At 41.4% G+C, this 25,339-nt stretch overlaps 2 protein-coding genes across 2 annotated transcripts; one reads left to right on the top strand and one right to left on the bottom strand.

The window, feature by feature from the left end:
• Positions 1-771: 771 nt before the first annotated feature.
• LOC118393145 (zinc finger and BTB domain-containing protein 34-like) lies at positions 772-20,453 on the top strand. Its single transcript, XM_035785505.2, has 2 exons — positions 772-1,668; positions 11,581-20,453. The coding sequence occupies exon 2, from the start codon at positions 11,614-11,616 to the stop codon at positions 13,132-13,134; it is 1,521 nt and encodes a 506-aa protein (XP_035641398.1). The 5' UTR covers positions 772-1,668; positions 11,581-11,613; the 3' UTR covers positions 13,135-20,453.
• On the bottom strand, positions 20,452-23,601 carry si:dkey-191c17.2 (uncharacterized protein LOC100005628 homolog). The gene is made up of 2 exons (XM_035785504.2): positions 23,057-23,601; positions 20,452-22,842 (listed from the first exon to the last, which is right to left on the bottom strand). Exon 2 carries the CDS (start codon positions 22,840-22,842, stop codon positions 22,054-22,056), a length of 789 nt encoding a protein of 262 aa, XP_035641397.1. The 5' UTR covers positions 23,057-23,601; the 3' UTR covers positions 20,452-22,053.
• Between the last annotated feature and the right edge of the window lie 1,738 nt (positions 23,602-25,339).

Here is a 25,339-nt window from a genome sequence, read left to right as displayed (position 1 = left end):
AAACACTATACCGGAGTTGTCTCGCGATGGTTATGCATATTCATAGTATGAGGCTAGAATAATTGAGTGTATTTATTTATTTATTTGTAACCTTTATTTGACAAGGCAAGTCACTTAAGACCAAATTTCTTATTTACAATTACGCCTTCCCCGGCCCAACCCTCCCCTAACACACGACGGACGATGCTGGGCCAAAGTGCCCTTTGGGACCACAGTTCACGGCCGATTGTGATACAGCCTAGGATCGAACCCGGGTCTGTAGTGACGCCTCTAGCACTGCGCCACTCGGGAGAAGAAACAAAAATACAGTGACTCATGTTAGAAATGTTGGTCAAACATTTTACATTTGAGGTTGGACGGATAAACAGTATCATACTTGTATACATATAATCTTGGAGAGGTATTGGAATGTTCGAAATGAACTGCCGATATCACAGCATTGCTTGATATTTGTTCTTGAATACTTTGTGCAACATATCAATTGAACTGGCACTATCAGGACGGTTCTATGTGACAAACATGAGACGGAAAAATAGGGTCCATTCGACACATTCTATTTATATCATCGAATTGCTAGGCTCTGGGCAGGGCGTCGTTGGGTTGATAGGCACTGGGCAGGATGTAGTTGGTAGCCATGGCGAGGATTTGAGCTCCGGTGGGGACACCAGCCAAGGAAAGAGCCACTAGAACCAGCGATGTCAATGTACGGCAGAGGAGTGCCAGAGTCCACACCGTACTTGTTCAGCCCAGAGGCCATGATGAGGAAGGCAGCGGGGGTCTGATGTCCGCGGGGTGTAGCAGAGGATGTCAGGTTGTTGCTTTGCAGAATATCCTCATACTCAGACATCCCCTTATAGAAGTCATAGTCCTCACGCCAGATTTGTTTTTTACTACCTTTATTCAACTAGGAAAATCAGTTAAGAACCAATTATTATTTACACTTAAGGCCAAACCCGGACGACGCTGGGCCAATTGTGCGCCGCTCTATGGGACTGCCAATCACGGCCGGATGTGATGCAGTCTGGATTCGAACACAGAACCTCCCCGCTTTCTGCCACTGATTGACATTGCCAGAGCGATGGCCAGCGCCGTTGTCCATGATGATAGAGTAGTTGGGTCCCATGGCATGTCCTGTCAGAGTGGCGATGGTAAACAGCTGAGGAGACACCTCACCTACCGCCTTCTCTCTCATCTCACAAAACACGTCGACCATCAATCACCATGCGTTCATCAGCATCTGTGTTTCCTACATGAACCCTGCGACTCGCACCGGACACCACCAACTACGTAGCAGCACAAAGCATCTCTCACTATTGAATACAAGCGGTTGACGTCAACAACCCTCATCGAATATTCAAAAATAATTACAATAATGCAAAGAAAGGATAGGCTGGAGCTTGACAGCCCGCGGTGCCGCTTTGTGGACAACGATTCCGATTGCTAGGGCGGAGGGACATGCATATTGCCATTATATCCACACTATTTGGTATCTCGTCATTATATCCAAATCTCTGCCCAGACAGAATCATTGGCAGGTCGGGCTCGAAACATAATACACTTCCGGTTGCATAAAAAAATTGCAGCTACCGACACAGCTGGAGTGGGGGAGGCCTTCCTCTAGTGAAAGCGAGCTACTGGGGGGAATGGGTGACGTTTGATCGGGAAAAGGTGAGTTCGACAGAGTAAAAACATTGATTTGGACACTAATCGAATATAACGTCATCGTCAAAATGATGTTGCTGCTGCTTGTGTCATTTGGTGAAAACGGTTCTACTCTAGCGGCGCGCGCTAACTGTTCAACGTGGGTAACACTAGGCGCATACGCCTAGCACATTTTTGGGGAATTTGCCTGTTCTTTTCGATATCTGTTAAGAGCCATGGTCTCAGCCCGCACAGGTTAGTTTTGCATTACATAGCTTTCTAGCTAACTTTAGCCACATTACGTCAATTAGACCTAGTTTGCTGGCTAACCAACATTAACTTATTTTGGCCAGCCCCAAGTGTGCCAGTCTTGTGTTTTTATGCCGTAGGACGTAGCCACCTAGAAGCCAGACACGGAATAATGCCGTTGCAACTTTTCGAAGCTAATGTCTGTCTCGTTAGCTACTTTTCTAAATATAGTGGGAGTTAACGTTTGCTCAAATCACACTTTTTCTCAACAGGATTATCTTGTCAGTGTATCAAGATAGCTACATGAACTGGGCGTTAACGTTAGATGACGTTACGATGTTCATTCCATTTCATTTGCATGGATCCAAAGCAATGGCTATTACATTATTAACGTTTTTGTGGAAATGGAAAGGTCGATTGCCTTTAGGTAGGTAGGTGACATTTGTGGGGAAATACTGTGGAACATGTAACTAATAAACTAACTATCTAGCTAGTATCTAACTAAATTACTGTGTTGCAAGTAAAGTTGCCTAGTTCCTGCACTGTCAGGTGATAGTTAGCTAGGCATTTAGCTAAATAGCATGCAAATTAGCTACACTGATAGTAAACAAACATTGTAACAGTAATACAGAAATGTAAAATGTAGGCTATTGGCTTAAAAAACACATGATGGGTCTGTTTTTTTCGGGTTGTCAACTTTAAGTGGAGCATCTGACCTTGATAAAAGGCCAGAATAAAACCACTGTTAGTCTGGTTGTATTACATTTACATTACATTTAAGTCATTTAGCAGACGCTCTTATCCAGAGCGACTTACAAATTGGTGCATTCACCTTATGACATCCAGTGGAACAGCCACTTTACAATTTGTATGTTGTAAACTAGTTATAGACATGATGTAAGGACACAGCAGTACAAAGTGCATTGTCACCTGGTCATCCAGTTCACCTGCATTCTCCTTGAATTCAAGGGTAGTTATATTAACTTGTTAGACAGTACAATTGTGTGTGTCCCTTTCCCGAGCTAATGCACATACAGTACTTTGTCAATAACTTGGACTTGGTCGAGCCATACCACAAACTCAAAGGGCAGTGCATTGTAATAGTTTATTTTTTTCACATGAAAGGGAAGACAGAAAGACAACACCCTTGAAGCCCATACAACCTTCTAGGGTTTTCTATTGTGCTGCAGTATTATAGGAGTTACTCAACCACTGAATATTTTCACTGCATGGCTTGTCAGAATATACAGAGACAAACCAAATTAAGCCTTGTGCGTGAGTAGCATTGACTTTGCACACATTAAACCCTGCATTTATGGTCATGGTTCTCATTAGGATAAGCTTTAAAAGGTTTTAGTCTGCCTCTGCCATCAGTGTTGATTGAGCAGTACAAGGGCAAATTGCTAGGAATAGCCAGACGAAGGAGGTCTCTGAATAAAGCAGTAATAGCCTTGATGTGAGGTTCTCATTTTAATTCCTTTATCAAAACATATGTATTAACATTGTCTGTTTTGACATCTCAATGGTGGGTAGTTATTTGGGCTAAATATATGCTTGAAGTTGTATTGGGTCATCTGTCTTTGAGAACAGGTTAAGGAAGTTATAATTATTACCAGTAGGTTAGTTAGCATAGTGTTGGATTTGCTCAGCTCAGCGCTCCGTTTGGGTGAGTATAAAAGAGAAGGATTTGACTTCTCTGCGCAACGACTTACAGGGAAGTCGTTTTTTTTTTTGTACTGATTAGACTACGACCAGCAAATAGGCCTATGCGAATCCTGATTTCCCTTGCTAATTTTGTAATAGCCATTTTTTAATTAGGCCTTTGCTACTTGTAATTGTGCTGCAGTTATTCCGCGGCAGCTTGGTTATCAGTTTCTGGTCATTGAAATGTTATTTACCCAAAGGGACTGGCCTGAACAGAGATTACTGAACAAAGATGGTACTCCTGTGTAGCTCAGTTGGTAGAGCATGGCGCTTGCAACGCCAAGGCTGTGGGTTCGATTTCCAAGGGGGACCTGTATTAAAATACTCAGTACTGTCAGTCACTCTGGCTAAGAGCATCTGCTAAATGTAAATGTTGAAACATTTAAATGTAATGGCTGAATGGCGTGACTAGTAGTCCATGTCAGTAATTGAAATAAGCAGAGGTTATTGATGACCTGCCATTAGAATGAGACAGGTAGTGACATCCCAAGTGGGGTGTTATTTTCGTGGTGTTGGTCGCATTTTGATTAGGCTAGTAGCTAAAGGATTGCGTTGTCTTCCAGTGCTTTTTCTCCAATGCATGGGGAATTCTAATAAGCCTGCTACACAGATGATAGGAGATTATAGGCTAATGGATAATGGAACTCTTTCTCATGTCTTAATCAACCCAGAAACCCAATTTCATGTGGGTCAGTTCTACATTTATTAATTAATTCCTTGTTATTTCCAATGCTCAAATTTAAAATACATCAATGTGCTTGCATGTTATGCTGCTCACACCAGGGCAGATAAGCTAATCCCCACACATTATCCCCCTCCAAATTCACAAAATACATTTTTCTCAGAAGTCTCCCACTCTGCAGACTATTTGTTGCCCATCTCATATTGCTGTATCATGTCTTGCTTGAGTCGGACTGCATACTGTTTTGCAAAATACTGCTTATCTTGAAGTAAGCATTCTTTGCTTGTTTGCCAGTGCTGATGGGCAGGTTTTGGAGGTTGTCTTTGAAGTGTAGTCTTTTGTTCAGCCATAAGTCATAGACCCACAATAAATTGGATCTTTCATTTTGAACTTAATCAGACCGACTAAATTAAAGTGAATGTTTGTGTTTCCCATCCAGTCCATTTTAGCATTGCTTATGTGACCGGCACCCCTTTGGGTTCAGCTCAGCCACAGAGCATACATTCTTTGGCTGCCCTTCAACTTGGCTCTCAGTTCAGTTTGCAATGCATGGTGTTGGCATAGGCCACTGATAGGTTTAATATGCACACAATATTTGCAAGCCTCATGATGGCAGAGTGAAAATAATGTAAGCCTGCACCTCCATTTTCCTTTTCTCTCCATCTTGCTTCTTTCCCCCTCAGTCTCCTGTGCCAGGATGAGAACATATGGGTAGTGTGACAGGTGTCTTGGCAAGCCTTGGCAATTGGAGAAAGTGTTTTCATTCTCAAACTGCTGACAGAAGATCATGCTGAATTGCCAGAGAGAGGAAGGGGGAGAGCTGGGAGAGGGGCCGATGGATTGGGGGGGAGAAATAAAATTGTATTTGTCACATGCTTCGTAAACGACAGGTGTGGACTAACAGTGAAATGCTTACTTATGGCCCTTCCCAACAATCCAGAGAGAAAGAAAATAGAAAAGTAATAACACGTAATTATAAATACACAATGAATAATGATAACTTGGTCATATATATGGGGTACTAGTACCGAGTCAATGTGCAGAAGAGGGCAGAGCTGGAGAACCGACTCAGACAAACCAGCTTTTGTCAAATTGCTCAGGCCAAGTGGCTAAAACAGAATACATTTGACAAATTCCATATTAAGGTCAACCTGAGCATGAAAAAGCGAAATAGCTTATTTCCTAATTAAACTACTTTCATATTTACCTTGAATGTGTATATTTTGAATTAAAGACGACATTTGACATTTTTATATTTGCCAATTTGAATGTTATTGTTACTACAAAGTAGGATACAAACTCTCAAAATAAGTATTTTCAGTACTCGTTCTAAACATAATGGATGTGACTGTTATGGACCCTTCATAACTTTATCAATGACTCACCAGTCAGCAACACTGCATAACACAATCATGATAGAATGTTCATGCCCTTCCTACTGCTTCCAAAGTGTGTCTATGTTTGCAAACAAGCTAGCAGACAACCTTTATCTGTGTGTGTGTGTGATCTGTTTCACATGTACTCACATTCTCATATGAACTGCAATCATGCGTTCTCCTTTATTTTACTAGGCAAGTCAGTTAAGAACAAATTCTTATTTTCAATAACGGCCTAGGAACAGTGGGTTAACTGCCTGTTCAAGGGCAGAACGACAGATTTTGTACCTTGTCAGCTCAGGGATTTGAACTTGCAACCTTTCGGTAACTAGTCCAATGCTCTTAACCACTAGGCTACCCTGCCGTCCCCATTGCATGTGATCACATGGCATAATAAAGATCTTAAATTCATAAACATAATTAAGGTCTTAAAAATCCATCACAAAGTTTCACCGGTCATGCTGAGGTTGTTTACTCCCTTGAGTAACTACAGGTACCCCCCCAGTGACAATATTGATCTGTATCTGTGTAGTCTGCAATGCACATGCTTGTGAACTGTAGCTGTCAAGTCTCAGAATCTCTACAAAAGTGCAAACCCTGTGCCACTGGTAGATTATAATTCAATTAAACTTTTTATTTTTATTACCATTTCAGTAAGGAAAATTAAGAAGTTAACCCTTCATAGGAAAGACGATATAGTAGGGATGAGTGAGGAATGAGTCCAGCTAGCTCAAATAAACAAGGGAATGAAATGGGTGTATCAATCCTTGAGTCTAGGGTTAGAGGTATACACTGAGTCTACAAAACATTAAGAACACCTGTTTTTCCCATGTCTTACACTGGTCAGGTGTAAGCCATGATCGCTTATTGATGTCACTTCTTAAATTCACTTCAAATCAGTGTAGATAAAGGGGATGAGACGTGTTAAACACTGATATTCAATTTTGGCCGATTCTGATATTTTCCTTGCCAAAGAAAACGATACCGATATTTAACATTTTAGCAACCTTTTAAGCATTCTAGTACAGTTAAATAGTTTAAGCAAAGTGTCATATGTTCAGTTAATGGGAAAAATTACACATCCATGAATGTATTTTATCGCACAACAGGTATTCATGACACAAATATTTTAGCTGCCCCGCATTACAAAGATGGTTAAGGTGTTGGTGGCTCTTCTTACTATCCATTCTTGACTATATGGAGAAACCTAAACATGCTTTGAAATAAGTACTGGTTTAAACTCAAATGCAGTTAATCATTTTTGCTTTGACTACTTGAAAACATGACTGTCTCTAGGCTGTCATAAACTTCAATAAATGGCACAAATGTGCTCAACTGACTTGACTCGTAAAATGAGAGAAAATTTACAACACCAGCTCATCTTTCATTTAGGAATTTAAAAAATAAAATAAACAAACAATTGCTTTGTTTTTAAATTAATTGAAAATCTTGACCTATACCTGCCATGAATGAACAATAGAAAAGCAATTCGTCTTAGTACAATTGTTTCCAGTGACTCTAGATGTCTGGGTTACAATATGACTGCCCATTTACAAGTTTAACATTTGGGGGAAGTTTTTCTTCACAAAGAAGACCTGCTCGGCTTTGTCTTTTTTCGTCTATAGTGTGTGAAGCTGCACTAAAAAAGGCGCTCAATGTCCACACTAGTACATAGAGCACCAAGATACTTGTGTTTCCATCTTGTCCAGCTGTCTCTGTAACATTTCACGTAAACCCTGTTTCTTGTCTGCATCAAAGTAGTGGTCCTTGTACCTAGCATCGAGCATGGTGACGACACAGTAAAGAGGCTCAGAGAGAATACCACCGAATGGCATGTTCACAGCGTCTGGTAGAGTACTTTGGCAAGTTCTAACCCCACGGTCTGTGTTGGAAGTTTTGTTGAGCAGGAGTTTTAATGCCATGACAGAGGGTATCACGTCTGCTGCCGACGCAGTTGAAGAGCTTATTTCTCCAGTCAGTTGTTTGACTGGAGCTAGGAGTGTGTTCATGTTTTCAATGAGTCCACTGGTTTGTACTGATTTGTTGCAGGTAACTCAGTCAGCTGCGTACACGCCAAACACTCATTTGTGTTCCAGCAGGCTCTCCATCATGTAAAGAGTACTGTTCCTTCTGGTGAAAACGTCTTGCTTAAGCCTTTTCGTTTGCACTCCAAGCTGCTCCTGTATGCTAGCTGTGAGTGTTTAAAATGACCTATTATCTTCCTACCTGTTGCCACTGTGTCAGATATGCTGTGTTGGGCCAAAACACCTTCGTTCACAGCATGTGTGCCATGCATGGAAAACTGGCGACTCCGCATTCTTCAAAAGCCTTTGTCATGTTACGTGTACTTTGTTCTTGGGGATTTCAAACATGTTCTCAAATGCCATTGAAATGGCAGCAGCGATAAGAGAACCAGCACCTTCTTGAACATGCAATATGGCTTTCCTCAGTACGAAATCCTCATCGACCCACTGTGCTGTCAGACTCAGCATGCTCATGGGACTGACATCGCTGGTCCAAATGTCAGTCGTGAAGCTAGTAGCAGTGACGCCCATAGCAAGTAGCTCGCTGATGTGCGATTCAACAATACTGTGTAACTCCGGTAGGGAAACATCTGAAAAATAGTGCCTACTTGGTAGTGTGTACTGGTGCAGAGAACGGTTGATTGTCAAGGGCAATGAATTCCATTATCTTGGCGTTAATGGATTTCGCCTTTGAGTTGTCTCGCTGAAATGTTCTTGCTCTTTCAAATGACTGCTCGACTTGAACTTGTTTAGTTGTTGGAAGTGTGTGCTTAGTTTTTTTCTGCTTTTGTTCTAGGTAGTTGTCACGCCTTGGTCTTAGTGTTTTGTGTTTTCGTTATATATTTGGTCAGGCCAGGGTGTGACATGGGTTTATGTTGTTGTATTTCGTATTGGGGTTTGTAGTATTTGGGATCGCGGCTGATTAGGGGTGTTGTATAGGCTGCCTGAGGCGGTTCTCAATCAGAGTCAGGTGATTCTCGTTGTCTCTGATTGGGAACCGTATTTAGGTAGCCTGGTTTCGCTTTGTATTTTGTGGGTGATTGTTCCTGTCTCTGTGTAGTTTCACAAGATAGGCTGTAATAGGTTTCACGTTCCGTTTGTTGTTTTCGTATTTGTATAGTTATTTCATGTATCGCCTTTTTCCTTTCATTAAAGACATGAGTAACCACTACGCTGCATTTCGGTCCGACTCTCATTCTACAAACGAAGAACGACGTTACAGTAGTTGCTGGGGGATGATGCACTTTCAAATGAGTAATTAGGTTTGTGGTATTGAAAGATTTCACTTTCTCCCCCCTGGAAATAATAGCAGCACAAACGTTGCATATGACCTTTTTGTTATCTTCCTTTGAAACTTCAAAATAGGTCCACACAGCAGACATTGTGGGCTAGGTTAGGAATGCTGTGTTGCACATGTAGCGCTGTATTTTTTTGTGGCTTGATTACGTTACCTACCTACGTTATCCAGGTGTACACGTCAGCTTTGACATCGGTTTTTGCACATCGGCGTTAAACTAGACAATAGGGCCGATGCCCTGATGTTGGCATTTTTGGCTAATATCGGCCGATTGTGATATTCTCACCGATATATTGTGCATCCCTAGTTAAAGAAGATTTTTAAGCCTCTAGGATTTCCTAATGTTTGGTATACACAGTGTATATATAGGCAGTTTGTGGAATTGGTAACAGATAAAGACCGACTCTGATGCTGTTGAAATACAGTTCTTGAGGAGAAACGACCACACAGGATTTGTGTACATCTTGCCAGCCAAGGATGACAAGGCTTGGGTGGCTGCAGGTCAAGTTGTCCAGTCCCTGTGTCCTTTTGTGGACAACGTGGAGGGGGTATCATAGAGCCTATGCTGGCATATTAAAGGGTGTGAGATTAACGCAAAGCATGAGTTTATAAAAGCAACTTTTGAGTTTGAGTTTTTGTATGTATATTCTGTTACTCAATAGGTGATTTGACAACATTTTAATATTTTGAATAAAACATTCATGATCTAGAATGAAATTACTAAAACTTTGTACATTTGAAATGGATTGCAGTTTCATTTTGTCTTTTGGGACTCTGTCACATCCATAACATTTTCCTGTAGTGTTATTGTGAAAGTGCAAATATTTCTATAATTGTTGAGGTATGCAGCACTCTAATTCGTAATGAAAGTAGAGTTTTTCCAAATAAAGAATTCTGAATGCATTTTCTAGCACATTTATGTTTGCTTAATTAATATGGGACACATGAGTGCACTTTGATATCCTATGCAATAACTATTCAAGATACTTGTTATTTATTTAAATATAAACAATTATTTCGCACAGTGTCACATCCATAACAGATAATTTCCCATGCATAACGGTACATTTTCCTCTCTAAAGTATGTGACAATTTTTTGTTGTTTTTGTGTGTATCCATGCCATACTTTCAAAGTGGCTATTAATATTTTACCCTAAGACTGAGTTTGACTTTAGCTGGTGTCTCCATTCTCCCAAAAATGGGTGTCCATTTCCCTCGTAAGTATTGTTCCGTTACTTTCAAAGTGGCATTACTTAGAATTTTGGAGTTTTGTGTCTACTCTTCCCCTATAGGGTTTTACAAATGTCTCACAGAAATGATAAGTCCATTTTGTGAGACATTTTGTTTCTCATTCTGTGTGGAAATGTCACATCCATAACACTGTAATTTCCCACTGGTAATTACAGTGCCCTGGCCTGCATTTTCAACCCTCAGAGAATGGTTAAGGTAGTTCCATCTATGTTGTAGGCTACAGCATTTTTCTTTTGATCTCCTTTATAAAGCAGTGTTCAGTCCTACTCTGGTTGTAACAAAGTGACTTTCTGACATTTACAGCTAGGCTGGGCTGGCTAACACTTTCTTGCCAAATAACCAGATTTTCGTCTTTCTTTGCCAAAATGCATAAAACGACATGCTAGTGTAATTAAAATGCAGAAATGCTTTTAGAGTGCATTCTATTCCACATGGAAGACTACAGTTCTTGTCATATTCCTTCTAATGGATTCATTTCAAATTGTGTCAGACTACCATGCTGCAGTACTATCTCTTCTGACCTCCAAGGTTTAAGGGCCTGCTTTGTTCGTGCTGGATTTTCACTCCAGATTAAACATCTGCTTGTATTTTTTGTTGTCGTTAGTTGTTTTTCTGTGGTGCATATTACTTGTTTTCTGAGTGCTTTTGTGTGTTTAACTTGTGCACTCCCAACACAAGTTGGAATGGGTGGAATGAATATGCTTTTGCAGGCCATCTCCAAACTTGGATGAGGCTGCAGTTATCCCTACAGTCATTCCTTTGGCAAATTACTGTGAAATTGGCCAGCTGCTGAATGGATCTTATTTCAAATCGAGATTTCCAAATTGTTCTCTTATGAGAGTCTGTCGGGTCAATGCTGAACTAGGCTTTGACTCTCAATGCCTATTACTGCAATATGTCAAATGCACTACGTTTTTGCCCAGGCGATTCTTATCTGAATAAATGCTATATATATATAAAATAAAATAAATATGCCTTTTTCTGGCAAAGAATGAGACGTTAGTCTAACTTGTACTGGCCATTTTGAAAGCATACAGTATTTTCTCAGGCCAGTCTGAATGTGAAATTCTATTGGCTGTAGCCAGGTTTCTTAGTGTTGGCATATTTCTGGCACAGACAGCCAAAGTTTGCTCATAAAGCATGCTTGTTGCTATTTGGCTGTTGTGGCACACTGACTTTATTTGTAAAATATGTTAAATGAACCTCAATGTTAACTGTCAATGTTCTTTCGGATATTTTGTATGTGAAAATGAAACTTGAAATGCACTAGTCACTAAACTGTGACTGCATGCAGGTGTTCTCAGATATATCCTGATTCTTAGTCCTAATGATTGTTTTATTTTCTGTTTCTGCCAGGTTGTCTACAAACTGGTAAGCCATATCCAAGAGATGGATGACGGCAGCGCCTACATAGAGTTTGACGTGCCAGAGTTCAGCAACACCGTCCTCAACCAGCTCAACGACTTGCGTCTGCAGGGGAAGCTATGTGACATTATCGTTCACATCCAGGGCCAACCGTTCCGGGCCCACAAGGCCGTGCTGGCGGCCAGCTCACCGTACTTCCGCGACCACTCAGCCCTGGGAACCATGAGCGGCCTGTCCATCTCCGTCATCAAGAACCCTGATGTGTTTGAGCAGCTGCTGGCCTTCTGCTACACTGGCCGCATGTCCCTGCAGCTCAAAGATGTCATCAGCTTCCTCACAGCAGCCAGCTTCTTGCAGATGCAGGCCGTCATTGACAAGTGCACCCAGATCCTGGAGGGAATCCACTCCAAGATCAGCAGCGCCACCAGCCCAGACGAGGGCTCCCAGGCCAGCCGCAACGGTGTTAAAGACAGCAGCCTCTTCATCAACCCCACACAGATCTCCCCCCCTTACTACTCCAGACACAGCATAGAGGCCCGCTCTGAGCTAGCAGCAGGGAAAGGCCATGGCAGGGCGCGGCACCAGGAGGAGGGCCAGTCAGACCGCGGCAGCAGTGACAGTGTGTCAGAGCAGGAGGCAGCCACGGAGGGAGAGACTGAGCAGGTGGAGCTGATTGGGAAGGACGGCCAGGTGACAGACGTGCATGTGAAGCTGGAAAAGACGGACCGGCCCAGCTACTCCGACAGCTCCTCGGCAGGCGACGATGGCTACCACACAGAGCTGGTGGATGGAGAGCAGGTGCTGGCTGTCAGTGTGGGCTCCTATGGTCCTGTCATCCAGGCAGCTGGCTACACTTACTCAGGCCTGTCATCTCCCTGCTTCGTGAGCCTCAGCAGCTCCAGCCCCTCCCGCTCCATGCTCAGTGGCTTCAGGAGCGGCCGGGCCAGAGCCAAGCGCCCCCCTGTAGCCGTCCCAGCAGAGGTCCTGAGTCAGATCAAACCAGGAAACGCAGAGGACAGCAGCGAAGCAGTGTTGGATCAAGCAGGCTTTGAGAATGACGTCCAGGAACGGAGCCTGCGCAGCCAGTGGTACCCCTACAACGAGAGGCTCCTCTGTATCTACTGCGGCAAGTCCTTCAATCAGAAGGGCAGCCTGGACCGCCACATGCGCCTGCACATGGGAATCACACCCTTCGTCTGCAAGTTCTGCGGCAAGAAGTACACTCGTAAGGACCAGCTGGAGTACCACATCCGCGGCCACACGGACAACAAGCCCTTCCACTGTCAGATCTGTGGCAAGTGCTTCCCTTTCCAGGGAACCCTCAACCAGCACTTGAGGAAGAAGCACTTGGGGGCCACAGAGGGCACCAATCACATGAACTCTCCAGAGAGAACGGAGGGGAGCTCTGGTCAGAAAGACCCAGAGGATGCTTCAGAGGGGATGGCCTTTGAGACGCAGTATGTTGAGGAGGCTCCGGCCACTGACATGGAGGAGAGCTCAAAGTGTAGCCCTGATGAAGCCCAGGCATCCGGGTGTGATTTTTAGGCCCCTGTTCTGGTTGAGGAAGCTTTAACATGTTTTGTTTTTGTTGTTTTTTTATGTTTAGAATTTCTTTTGGAAGCGGCTCCTTCAAATGTTGCATCTACCTTGTACTTCCAGGTTTTCTGCCTGTCCATTTTTAGTGAAAGTAGAAACATAGAATAAGAAAAGGGTGCTTTTTAAAAATAGATTATTTCAAAAGGAAGGAGAATCAACTTGCTATTGATAAGGTGGCCTCAATAATCAAGGCCTCCTTGTTGTTTTTGTTTTCTCTTTAATCTTTCCATGTTTTTAAAACATATTTACAGAGTAATATAGGCATGTTGCAATAATTGATAATATGAAAGCTCTGCTGCTTGTCACAAGTTTTTACCTGACCTGTTTTTGCACATGTGGCCAAAGGTGGTCACTTTACTCACAAGGAATTATTTTTTCTGCAAGTGCAAAGCTTCATGTGACATATCTGTTCAATACCTCATGATACAACTACATACTCATAACAGACAGTATTTTATGAAACTCCACCAGGTTCTACCTCATAGCTAAGAACCTAACAGGATCAGAAGTGTTTTCCGTTTAAAAAAAACAAACAGTTTTGTTTTATGGTCTATGTGTTATATTTGCCAAACTCTAAGAAGATCAATCCTCAGTCTCAACACAACGCCTTGATACTGTAGACTAATGTTCCTTGCTGGTTGTATGAACTCTGGACCTTGTCCATCAGTTCATGGTCAACAAGGATGTAATGTGGTCGAAGAAAGGATTTGCTATCTTTAAGCAATAAGACCCGGGGAGGTGTGGTATAAGGTCCATATACCACGGTTAAGTGCTCTTCTTACGCACAACGCAACGCGGAGTATATTGGCCAAATACCACAAACCCTTGAGGTGCCTTGTTGCTGTGATAAACTGCTTACCAATGTAATTAGAACATTTAAAAATTATTTTAGGGGTCATACCCATGGTATATGGTCTGATATATCATAGCTTTCAGCAAATCAGCATTCAGGGCTCAAACCACCCACTTTATAATGGTGTATAAGAAATATTAAGTATGTTGTATGTTTGCATTGAGCAAGCTCAAGGACAGTGGATAGAGTACAATAGTAGAACACAATACATTACATGATTTCCACTGTCTCTATAGCCAAGATCTAGTTTGCTTTTCAGAACACACAGGAGCAGATTCCACTTATCGGTCTCTTTTTTTTACCCAGTGAAGGTCACATGCAGTTGGCCATGGTGTCTTTTACAGATGTGATTCTATCTATTAATCGACATGGGGATCAATGATTGAGCCTGACACAGTGAAATCATTGGAGTGTCTTCCATTCTGATGGTGTTTAGTTAATTATTCTCAACCTGTTTATGTGAAACTGTTTTTTATCTGTGTGGAGATGATGCTCAGTGCAGAGTTCCCCTCATTAGCTTGGCACAGCAGGCGCAGCGCTGCCCTGGATCTGCATGGAATCAATATGCTCACAGTATGCAAACAGGGAGAAGGGAATATCCGCCATCTTGTCATGGCAGTTTTTGTTCACTCCATTTCATGACAACTCTTGTTCTGCTCTTTTGTTTTAATTGACTGTTTCTGCCCTTTCCTGATCAGACACAACTGTTGAGATGAGGGGATAAAATGGGAAAGCGTGTAGTCTCATTGATGCTTCATTAGAAATTAAGAGTTTGATGGACAAAGGGTAGAGGGTTGTGAGATGAGGTTGTGAACCAAAGTAATGGTGCACTTTTTGTGAGTAAAATAGTGGCAGTTAAAGTTAAGAGCAGTGGTGACTGGTGACCATCAGTTTATTGTGACAGAAATAGGCTTTTTAAAAGTCAATGATCAAATTATTACTGCATCAGTCAGTGTAAGTCCATTTGACAACAGATTGGTAGCTAGCTTTTTCAGTGTTAATTGGTAAATAATAATCATAGGGCACTGCTGGCATCGGGGATGGTGCTCTGCTTGTTTAGAGATTAGCTGGGCTTTCAGGGCTCAGCAGTTGGATGAATGTCACAACTTTTGTTAAAGATTCCATTTTTCATATCGTCATAAGTCACTAATGCACGCTATGGTTGGGGTGGGAGGTAGGCTGTGTTTGTCAGATGTATATTGCATTACATGGCTAAGCATTGCAATGCACAGTGCCATGGCATAGTTTAGGTGGCGAATGGGATTTCAATATTCTTATTGTGTGATAATGCTTCTAAGTGCAGTAGTTTTTAATAATATGGGCCTAAATTCTGATAATTATTGCTCTAACGTCCTAGCCCAGATCAAACTCTTTATTTGGTAGGTGCGGTTAAGATCAGGTGGAAAGCTGATCCTTAAAAAGCACTTTTTGTCAACAGTAATTTTGCTCCATCACCCCTCTGCTTGCTGACTTGCTATTTCAGCAGTGAGTTGCCGTCCTTGTATCCTGTTATCTTTTAGTTTTTACACATGAACACACAAAACTATAATTACAGTATTGCAAGGAGCTAGCAGGCTCACTGTTTAGAGAGAAATGTCCCGAAAAGCCCAGAGGTCCAGGTGGGTGTGGACAAGAGAATTTCCTCTTCATTTAATGTAGCACCACCATTTACTTTGCCTGTTTGTTATTTTTCAGTTGTTTGCTGCATCTTTTTTTTATCACATTACCATCCCCTTGCCTTTGGCAGAACTTGGTTCTGTGATTTTCTTTTCATATTGGTATTGTGCAGTTTTGCATGTATTTCCATATTGTGTAATGTTAGGTCACCAATGCAGTCTTTTCTCCACTGACTGCTCACTACACATGTGGTTAGCTCATTGTTTCACCAGATACTGTTGTAAACTCCTCCGTTTACAACCAAAAGGACCCTTCTGTGATTCAGTGAGTTATCTGATTCACTGTCTCCATGTCTTGTTGCTGATCAGTGACAGGCTCTTCCCTTTTTGATTTATTTGTGTATTTCTCCATCAACAGAACATATGCTTGACAGTGTTGTCCAAAGTCAGCCACAATCTATTTTCCTCTGTCTTGGATAAGTCTGGGATATTTATGTTACGCTCTGTGTGGTAATGCACTCTGCACATTTGCAGAACCATATCTGTAAAGTCTTAACCCTGCTCTTATTGAATCTGTCCCTCTGTCCCCCTACTGATTTTAGAATGGGGAATCGATACTGAACAAAGTTATAAATGCAACCATTTTTTATTTTACTGAGTTACTGTTCATATAAGGAATTCAGTCAATTTAAATGAATTCATTAGGCCTTAATCTATGGATTTCACATGACTGGTAATACAGATATACATCTGTTGGTCACAGATACCTTTTTTTAAAAGGGGGGGGTAGGAACGTGGATCAGAACCAATCCGTGTCTGGTGTGACCACCGTTTTGCCGTGTAGTGTGACAAATCTCCTTAGCATAGAGTTGATCAGGCTGTTGATTGTGGCATGTGGAATTTTTTCCCACTCTTCTTCAGTGGCTGTGCGAAGTTGCTGGTAATTGTTGGGAACTGGAACACGCTGTCGTACACGTCGATCCAGAGTATCCCAAACATGCTCAATGGTTGACATGTCTGGTGAGGTAATGGAAGAACTGGGACATTTTCAGCTTCTAAGAATTATGTACAGCACCACAATGGGCCTCAGTATTTAAGCATGTTATCTCTGTGCATTCAAATTGCCATTGATAAAATTCAATTGTGTTTGTTGTCCTTAGCTTGTCTGCCAATACCCCACCCCCACTGTGGTACACTGTTCACAACGTTGATATCAGCAAACCGCTGGCCCGCACGACACCATGCACGCGGTCTGCAATCTGCCCGGTACAGTTGAAACCGGGATTCATCCGCGAAGAGCACACTACTCCAGCGTGCCAATGGTCATCGAAGTTAAGCATTTGCCCACTGAAGTCGGTTACGACGCTGAACTGCAGTCAGGTCAAGACCCTGGTGAGGATCACAAGCACGCACATGAGCTTCCCTGGGACAATTTCTGCAGAAATGTTTTGCTTTTGCACACCCACAGTTTCATCAGCTATCCTGGTGGCTGGTCTCAGGCGATCCCGCAGGTGAAGATGTCGGCTGTAGATTTCCTGGGCTGGCGTGGTTACATGTGGTCTGCGGTTGTGAGGCCGGTTGGATGCACTACCAAATTCTCTAAAAGGACAGAGGCGGCTTATGATAGAGAATTAACATTGAATTCTCTGACAACGGCTCTAATGGACATTCCTGCAGTCAGTATGCCAGTTGCACGGTCCATCAACTTGAGACGTGGCGTTGTTGTGACACAGCTCTACATTTTAGTGGCTTTTTATTGTTCACAGCACAAGGTGCACCTGTGTAATGATCATGCTGTTTAATCAGATTTTTTGATATGCCACACCTGTCAGGGGGATGGATTATCTTGGCCAAGGAGAAATGCTTACCAACAGGGATGTAAACAAATTTGTGCACATTTTGTTTTTTGAAAAAAGCTTTTTGTGCTTATGGGAAATTTCTGGGGTCTTTTATTTCAGCTCATGGAACATGGGACCAACACTTTACATGTTGCATTTATATTTTTGTTCAGTATACTTTACCATGTAAAAATATGGTCCTTTTAATAGGTTATTGAGCCAGGAGTCAAATCAAAGATCTCCCAGTAGATAATTCTCCAAAGGTATGTCTATACATTTGGCCCGACAAGAGGCATGATGAGTTTTCTAGATAATACTTTTTTTTCCCAATTCCTTGCTATTTCCAACAGATTGTCTTGTTACAACACAATGCAGTTGAATCCCACATAGGATGTTGCCAGATATGATAGTCATATCATGAAAGAAATGTATGAAGCCATAAGTACTAAAATTTAGATTTGTTTGTTTCATTGTCATTTTAAGATGCCAACCATACAAATCCTAGAAATATTTTAAAGAAAAAGAAGCTTTTGAATCTTGATCTGTGCCTTGCCATACAAACGATCACTAGCTGTATATCCCTGTGGATATAAAGCATCTGACACTTACAGTAGACATTTGTTTTGTGCCTGCCTTCAATGGAAAGAATAAAAGGATGGAGGACAAAGTATTGATAAAGTACTGTTGATTTTCTTCACTTTTAATTTGGATTTTAAAAATAAATCAAAAATTGTAATAGTTTATGCAAAAATGAAATGTCTACAAGGGAATAGGCACGGAGAATCATGTCTGAGATACATGCCCATGTTGCGCCCTTAAGTTAGCAGGGTAATGGGCACCTCGTTTTTAGTCAGCCATACCATTTCCTTGTCATCAGACCCTTTTTGATACTTGTATTCATTTGATAATGTGATGGATTGTGTTTTTATTATATCGTGACTTGCATGGCATCTAATCACAGTCATGAGCTGTTCTGTTCCTCTCTCCAGAGGCTGTTTTGTATGTATACTGTATCCTTTCTGTTAGTACTGAGGACAATCTAAGATCTCCTTCAGTCTCAGAGAAGGGAGAGTACAGCTAGACTCTTCCCTCTCAAGATTAATTTTGTTACATCTGGCCAGGGGGACAGCTTGTTGAGAATGAGCAGGTTTAAAAAAATAAATTTAAGAAATGTGTTTTAAAAAAGTGCAAACGTGCTCGGTTATAGCTGTATTGCACATCACTCACCCACAAAATTGTTTAGAAATGCTGATGGCAGTTTTTGGAACTTAACATTAGTTCTTGTTTTTGTCTCATCTGGCATGTACTTAGAAATAGCATAACCTGTCTTTGATACATTCATATTCCAGAGGGATATATCATTCTAGTCTCCCCTTTTTAAGTGATTACTTTATCTTTAGGGACCTTCCCGCCCCCCATAAATGGTGCTTTTAGTCTGGTCAGGTTATTTATTGATTTTTATATACAAAAGACCACATATATATAACATATATATACATGCATATATATTAATTATAGGGGGATGGAGGGGTAATTTTGTTTAAATGCTTTTATAAACTTAAATGACTAATGCCCCAACACTCACCAACCAACTGAACCTAACACTTGTTTGCATTCACTCTGTTTGTTCAAAACTATTCATATTAAAGGTGGGGGGAGCGATATTTGTGGGCCAGAAGTAATCAAAGTAATCAAATGGAAGTGTTTACAGGGAAGGCTGTTGGACTACTTTTTGAATTTGCAGATCGTTCAATTACTTTTTTTTAACTGATTAACTTCAGGTAGTTTATGAACACTGATATAGATTTCCATAGCTTCTCAGCCTTTCTCCACTGTGTAATATACAAAAGCAATAATCTTTTTTTAAAGGGGATATATTGGTATCAATGAGACTAATCTAGTTCTCGGGCTTTCACTTCTCAAACAAAAGCTGAATGTGAGGGAGCTGTAGAACTAAAGTAGGCCGAGGACAATTTGATATAGATTTATTTTTATATATTTTGTGAATCTTTGGACCGGTTAGGTGAAAATGCTCATTAGGTGAGACTGGTATTTCTGGTCTTTTAAGTAGGCATCCAAAGCCTAAAACGATCAGTGAACTGAAACGCAAAGCTGAACATGTGATTCCGTCAAACCCCACTGGTTTTAAAGTTGCACCTCCATCTGTGTCAAATACTGAAAGGGATTTTGGGCTGCACAGCCACATAGTAGGAGTGGCAATCTGTTTTCATGCTAAAATGTCAAGGTCTTCCCTTTCCCCTCGAGTACTGAGACTATAGTTTTAGCGGGTCAGAGTGGAAGTGGTCAGTACTGCTTTAACTAAATGTTTAGACTGACCTGTTTCATTCTCTTTGATGTGAAACTCCTTTGTCTCTCACATTCTGTGGTATCTGGTTAAGTATGTGATCATATAGCAAAAAACTAAGTAGAACTCAGGGCTTATACTAGTGTTATAAAGTGGTCACTCTGGGCATACAGCTGGTGTGTAGAATTCAATGTGCACTTCTATTCAGGTGGGGAAACACATCCTCAGTCAGTGGTTCCCAAACATTCTGCCTCAAGGGTCTCACTGAACCCATGTTTTCCATTCCCACTCTGCATGTATGTGACGAGCTTCAATGCTGAGGAACAGGGGAGACCTTTTTAGTTTGGCCCATTGTCCGTCCACCTGCCTCTAGTCCGTTCTACATACAACCCAACTGTGAACCTCAACTCTACTGTTTTGTACAATGATGAAGTAAATGAAGCTAGCTAGAGCTGATGCTTTAACTTTTAACTTGCCATTTCTGAATTTATTTTATAGCATGAAAAATATATTTATTCAAATTATACTTTACTCATAATCATTCTGTGCTGCTTTATTTTGGTTCATAAGCTTGTAAATTGTTTTGTTTTTTGATACTATGAAATGTCAATAGAAAATGTGTTTTTATTTGTAAAATAAAGATGCTCATTTGGCAACCTTGTCCAGTAATTTTATTGTATTAAAGGTGGAGGCGAGCACGTTGTAGGTGAGACATTGTTGGGTACAGAAACTGCAGAAATGACCTGGCCAGCAGAGGGACATCACACACTCATTTGCTGTAGCTACTCTGTTTATTTTACTCTTATCTATCCTGATGTATAGTCACTTTACCCTGCCTTCGAGTACATATCTACCTCAACTACCTCGTACCTCTGCAGATTGATATGGTACTGGTACTCCCTGAATATAACTCCCATTCTTGTGTATTTTATTTTATTCTTCTTACAATTTATTTTCTACACCAGTTGTATTTGGCACATGTGACATAACATTTTATTTAAAACATTGTAGATGTTGCACACAAACACTAGCTAGCTACATTACCAAAGCTTTTTTTTATTTTTTTATGACAACTAGAACATTTTTTTTTTTTTTACTGAATTCAAGCAGTCTCTCACTAGCCAAGGTTTCCATCCAAACATTTCATGAGGATGAATTACCTGATGCATGAAAAGTCATTACCTGGCTGATGGTAGTGACACAATTTGTTCGTTCGACATGGTGGGATCTTTTTGTGTCGGTAAAATGAATTACTCGAGAAATTACAGTGGAAACAACTTTATGCTCATATTTATAGAATAACCATATCGAAATAAACTTGGAGTCACTCAATGTTGTGGTCCTCCCAATACGACTCGGGAAGCCAGGCAGTTTATTAGGCTACACATGAAATGTTATTAACGTTGTAGTGTCTTAGCTCTTATTACTAATTTATATAACAAGAAAGACTCCGAATACAAGAAAATGAACTAGCTTCAAAATTACTAAAACTAGTTAGTACAAGAATAACAGAGCAAAAGACTGCGCATGACCAAGGGCGCTCCGCTCTTAAAGGGGACATCAGTAATTAACAGAACATAACAAACTCACAGGGTGGTGAAAGTGCATTTGATATGTTTGATGCTCCTTTAAATGTAGGTAACCTACCCGTACTGTATCTGTAAGGTGTTGGCTAGAGCGCACGTGCCAAGGCCAGAGTGGGCACGTTTGTTATATAACGACAGTTTGTGACAAAACCCATCAGTTGTGTCGAAAATGCGATAGGAACCCATTTAACTTATAGTTTTCATTACTACATAGGAAATGTAACCTCAAAAGGTATTTTTATGTGCCCTATGTCATCATGCACAGACGTTTTTCCACGATAAGTCAGTTTGATGGAAACATCTCTATTGGGAAAATATTTTATTTTATGTAGATTTTAGAATATTCGCATGAAAATCTGTTGCAAATTGGATGTAAATCTAGCTACTGACTTTTTGTTTATCCACAGGCATTGCGATAATGATTTCTCGCGCAACACAATAGCAAGTGCATCATGCAACACGTTGATCATCTTGTGCATGCTGTTATCATTCGTAGGTGGGCCTACTAACAACATCCACATACGCATACGGTGAAAATAACAACCTGAACTGTAAAATGGATTAGACACCAACCTAGATAAACATATAATAATTTGGGTCAATTGTCCTCTTGCCATGAACATCTGTTTGAAACGCTTAGATAACCGATACACAGTAGCTTGTAACATGGTCAGTTGGGAGATAAGGGCCTTAGGTCAAGCTCTGCAGCCACTTTTTCCATCTTCTCCAGTTCATGGCCAATATGTAAAATGTCTGCCCTCATGGACACCAGTGCAGTTTCATTGTTTGCAGATCCTCCCACGCTGTGGTTCTTCTGCACCACCAGTGTGCAGTCATCACCAGGCAGCTTGTACTCCATCCTCCTGGCCCTTGTCCAGCTGCCATAACTCTGGATCCCTGCCAGCTCCAGGAAGGCCTTCATGGCCTCAGTGCTGCTGTAGCTCTCCTGATCTCTCACTGGGACCCCTAAGAAGTGAGCCAGGTGCTGGATGATGGGAGTGTGGCCAGTCAGCTCCCTGTACTGGGGTGCAGGAGGACAGGACTGACCCTGGATCTGTCCTATCTCTGGAATAGAAAGGGGGTTGTCCTCACAGCCCTTTGGCCCTTCTGTTTCATCTCTATCCACACATAGCTTCTCTCCCCAGACTGTAGAGGGACATCCAGAGCCAGCAGTCTGACTCTCTGGTGGCATATTGTTGGAAGAGTATGGATTGTTACCTATGATCATTCTCCACTGACTGCCCTGTTTGCTTAGCCAGGTCTGCTGAGAAGCCAGGTGGAAGCTCTCTGTGTCGTAGTAATGCTCTCTAATGGTGACCTCTTCGATACACCGTGCCCCCTTCTCCTGCAGCCGTGCCTCGGTCTTCTCTCCCAGCTTGTACTGCAGCTCCACGTTCACCCTGATGGACCCCTGGGGTCCCACCTCTTCACCTGTTCCTGCTAGTGGTCTGTTCAACATCTAGCAAAGCAAGATGCCACACCAAGAGGTTCTGATAAGAGGAATCAGTGGTGCAACATCTCATAGTACAGCACAGATTACATGCCAGTTTTAAGCAGATTCAGTGTATGTTACAAATGGGCAAATATACTGTATATCTTGTGATGGTGGAATTATAATTTTAAGGTATACTGAATTTTATTCTGGGTTGATATGGTTACAGCAGTTGTCTTACCTCTACCGCAGAGATCCTCAGCTTGAAGCACGAAGGAGAACCTGTCTGCCGTCCTCAGCTCACACACAGAATGAAGGTTTGTTGTTTTTAACCGTTTGAGCCTCTGCTGTTGGGTGACTAGAACCTATGACGAATGAGCTAATGGCAGTCATGGCGTTATTAGAGTTTATAGTGAGTCCAAGCCACTGCCTTCTGGTGTTTAGTGTTTATGGATACTGCTTTGGTTGTCATGGAGGTCAGCTTATCTTCCCTGCATTATCCGTCACCATGATATAATCTTTATTTACATAGCTATATATGCATGTCTCCTCCCCTGTGTGTCTCTAGTGCTCCTATCGTTCTATCGGTGTGGCAGGTAGCCCAGTGGTTAGATCATTGGACTAGTAACCAGAAGGTTGCAAGATCGCTAAAAATCTGTCGTTCTGCACCTGAACAAGGCAGTTAACCCACTGTTCCTAGGCCATCATTGAAAATAAGAATTTGTTCTTAACTGCCTAGTTAAATAGAACAGCGATCAGTAACCATGGTAGTGTTTGTCTGAAGTATGCCCCTCCTTTTAGCTGATGTGTTGACAATGCCACCAGAGGGTGCTAGAGAATTAACATGAATGGCAGTGCCCTGTTGATGTAGAATTGCAGCATACCTGTATGTCAGTAGTGTATGCAACTTTACTTACTATGCATTGATTGAGGAGAGCAACAGGAGAGATTTCATGCTATTATCCGCTTGTTGTTTGTGAAGGTGCACAGGACCATGATCAGGAGAGGATCGGTCAGGCCCTATAGGCTACTCTTCCTCTTGTGGTTTTATTACATTTACATTTACATTTAAGTCATTTAGCAGACGCTCTTATCCAGAGCGACTTATTAAGTATAGTTATATATATTACACTTCAAAGGCAGTGTGACAAGGTGAAAGACATAGCCTGAATGTTGATGCTCTTCATTTCTATATTGATGTCATTGAGTAGCCTATTTAGAGGAGGATATGAGGTTACACTAGAAATTATCTTTGATTTTAAAGTGGTTGCATGTGGATAGACTTACTGCTCTCTTTTCTGTTTGAGTCCAGAGGAGGAGGAGATGGCACTGATTTAAGTATTCAAGATCAGAGACTAGGAAGATTACATAATTTACTATTAACTCGGTACAATACTTATTAAACAGATAGTCCTATTAGTTTTGTACTTCGATTTCCTTTGTTTAGCTTTTAAAATATATGGATGCTGATGGTGAAATGCAGTATCAATTTGTTTCCTAAATAGCAGGATAACATAACCAGAAGCAGCTAAAAACCTGAGTTTGTGGAATCTCATTCACTGAGCTTTTGGTTAAGGAGCCATGCTGGCATTGAGCTGTCCCACATTACTCTGACTCTAAGTAACACAAAGTACATTTACTACCAGCAGCCCCTTTTCCTTCTCAGACTCCAGTTGAATGTTCTGTTTAATGTTCTGCAGTGTTATTGCTGCTGGCCCCATAGTGTTAAAATATGCATCTGCAGGGGGAGATATACAGCTGTGCTACAGCTAGAGGCCAATGCAGACAGTGTTAGTGTTTTGTGAGCTTGGGTCCAAATTGTTCATCTGGGAATGAATTGGACTAAAATGGAGTAAATGGCAGGGAGGCCTCCCCACATCTATCATCTGGGTTTAAATGGTTCTCTATCACTTTTACAGCAGTGGGTTTCACAGTTGTCAGCAGTGGATATCCCACAGTTTGTATTCAATAGTTTTCCAGTGTTTAATTGCTAAAAAATGTGTTTCTACTAAGCCTAGTAGTCTTGGGAGTTCATCATTTTGAAGTGGATAAAGATTTGTATCTTAATTTACATCTACTGTTCTAGCTTATTTTATTAGTGATGCTCTACTTATGCCATACCACATACTACATATTATGTAAATATATATGCCATTTAGCAGACGCTTTTATCCAAAGCGACTTACAGTCATGTGTGCATACATTCTACATATGGGTGGTCCCGGGAATCGAACCCACTACCCTGGCGTTACAAGCGCCATGCTCTACCAACTGAGCTACAGAAGGACCATTCATTCACATAAATGTATTCAATCTTAATTATATGGTTTGAAAATTGAGGCCTATTCTCATCTGAGAGTGCTGACTCCATTGTAACTTTCTTTACCATATAAGGGTTTGGCAACCCTGAAAATGTGTACAGTAAAATTATGTTTTTTAATTTGTTTATGCTTTGTTTGGCATTATATTATGAAATATCATCACTGTTTAGTTACATGTCAGCACCAGTCCATTTGACAAAGTA

This window comes from Oncorhynchus keta, chromosome 14, assembly GCF_023373465.1.
Source record: "Oncorhynchus keta strain PuntledgeMale-10-30-2019 chromosome 14, Oket_V2, whole genome shotgun sequence".
Lineage (NCBI taxonomy): Eukaryota > Metazoa > Chordata > Actinopteri > Salmoniformes > Salmonidae > Oncorhynchus > Oncorhynchus keta.
Note: the sequence above shows the minus strand (reverse complement) of the source record. Positions and strands in the feature narration are given on the sequence as shown.

Bases quoted from the DNA above. Each gene is read 5' to 3' on its own strand.
- LOC118393145 (XM_035785505.2), top strand. From the start codon at position 11,614: ATGGATGACGGCAGCGCCTACATAGAGTTTGACGTGCCAGAGTTCAGC.
- si:dkey-191c17.2 (XM_035785504.2), bottom strand. From the start codon at position 22,842: ATGTTGAACAGACCACTAGCAGGAACAGGTGAAGAGGTGGGACCCCAG.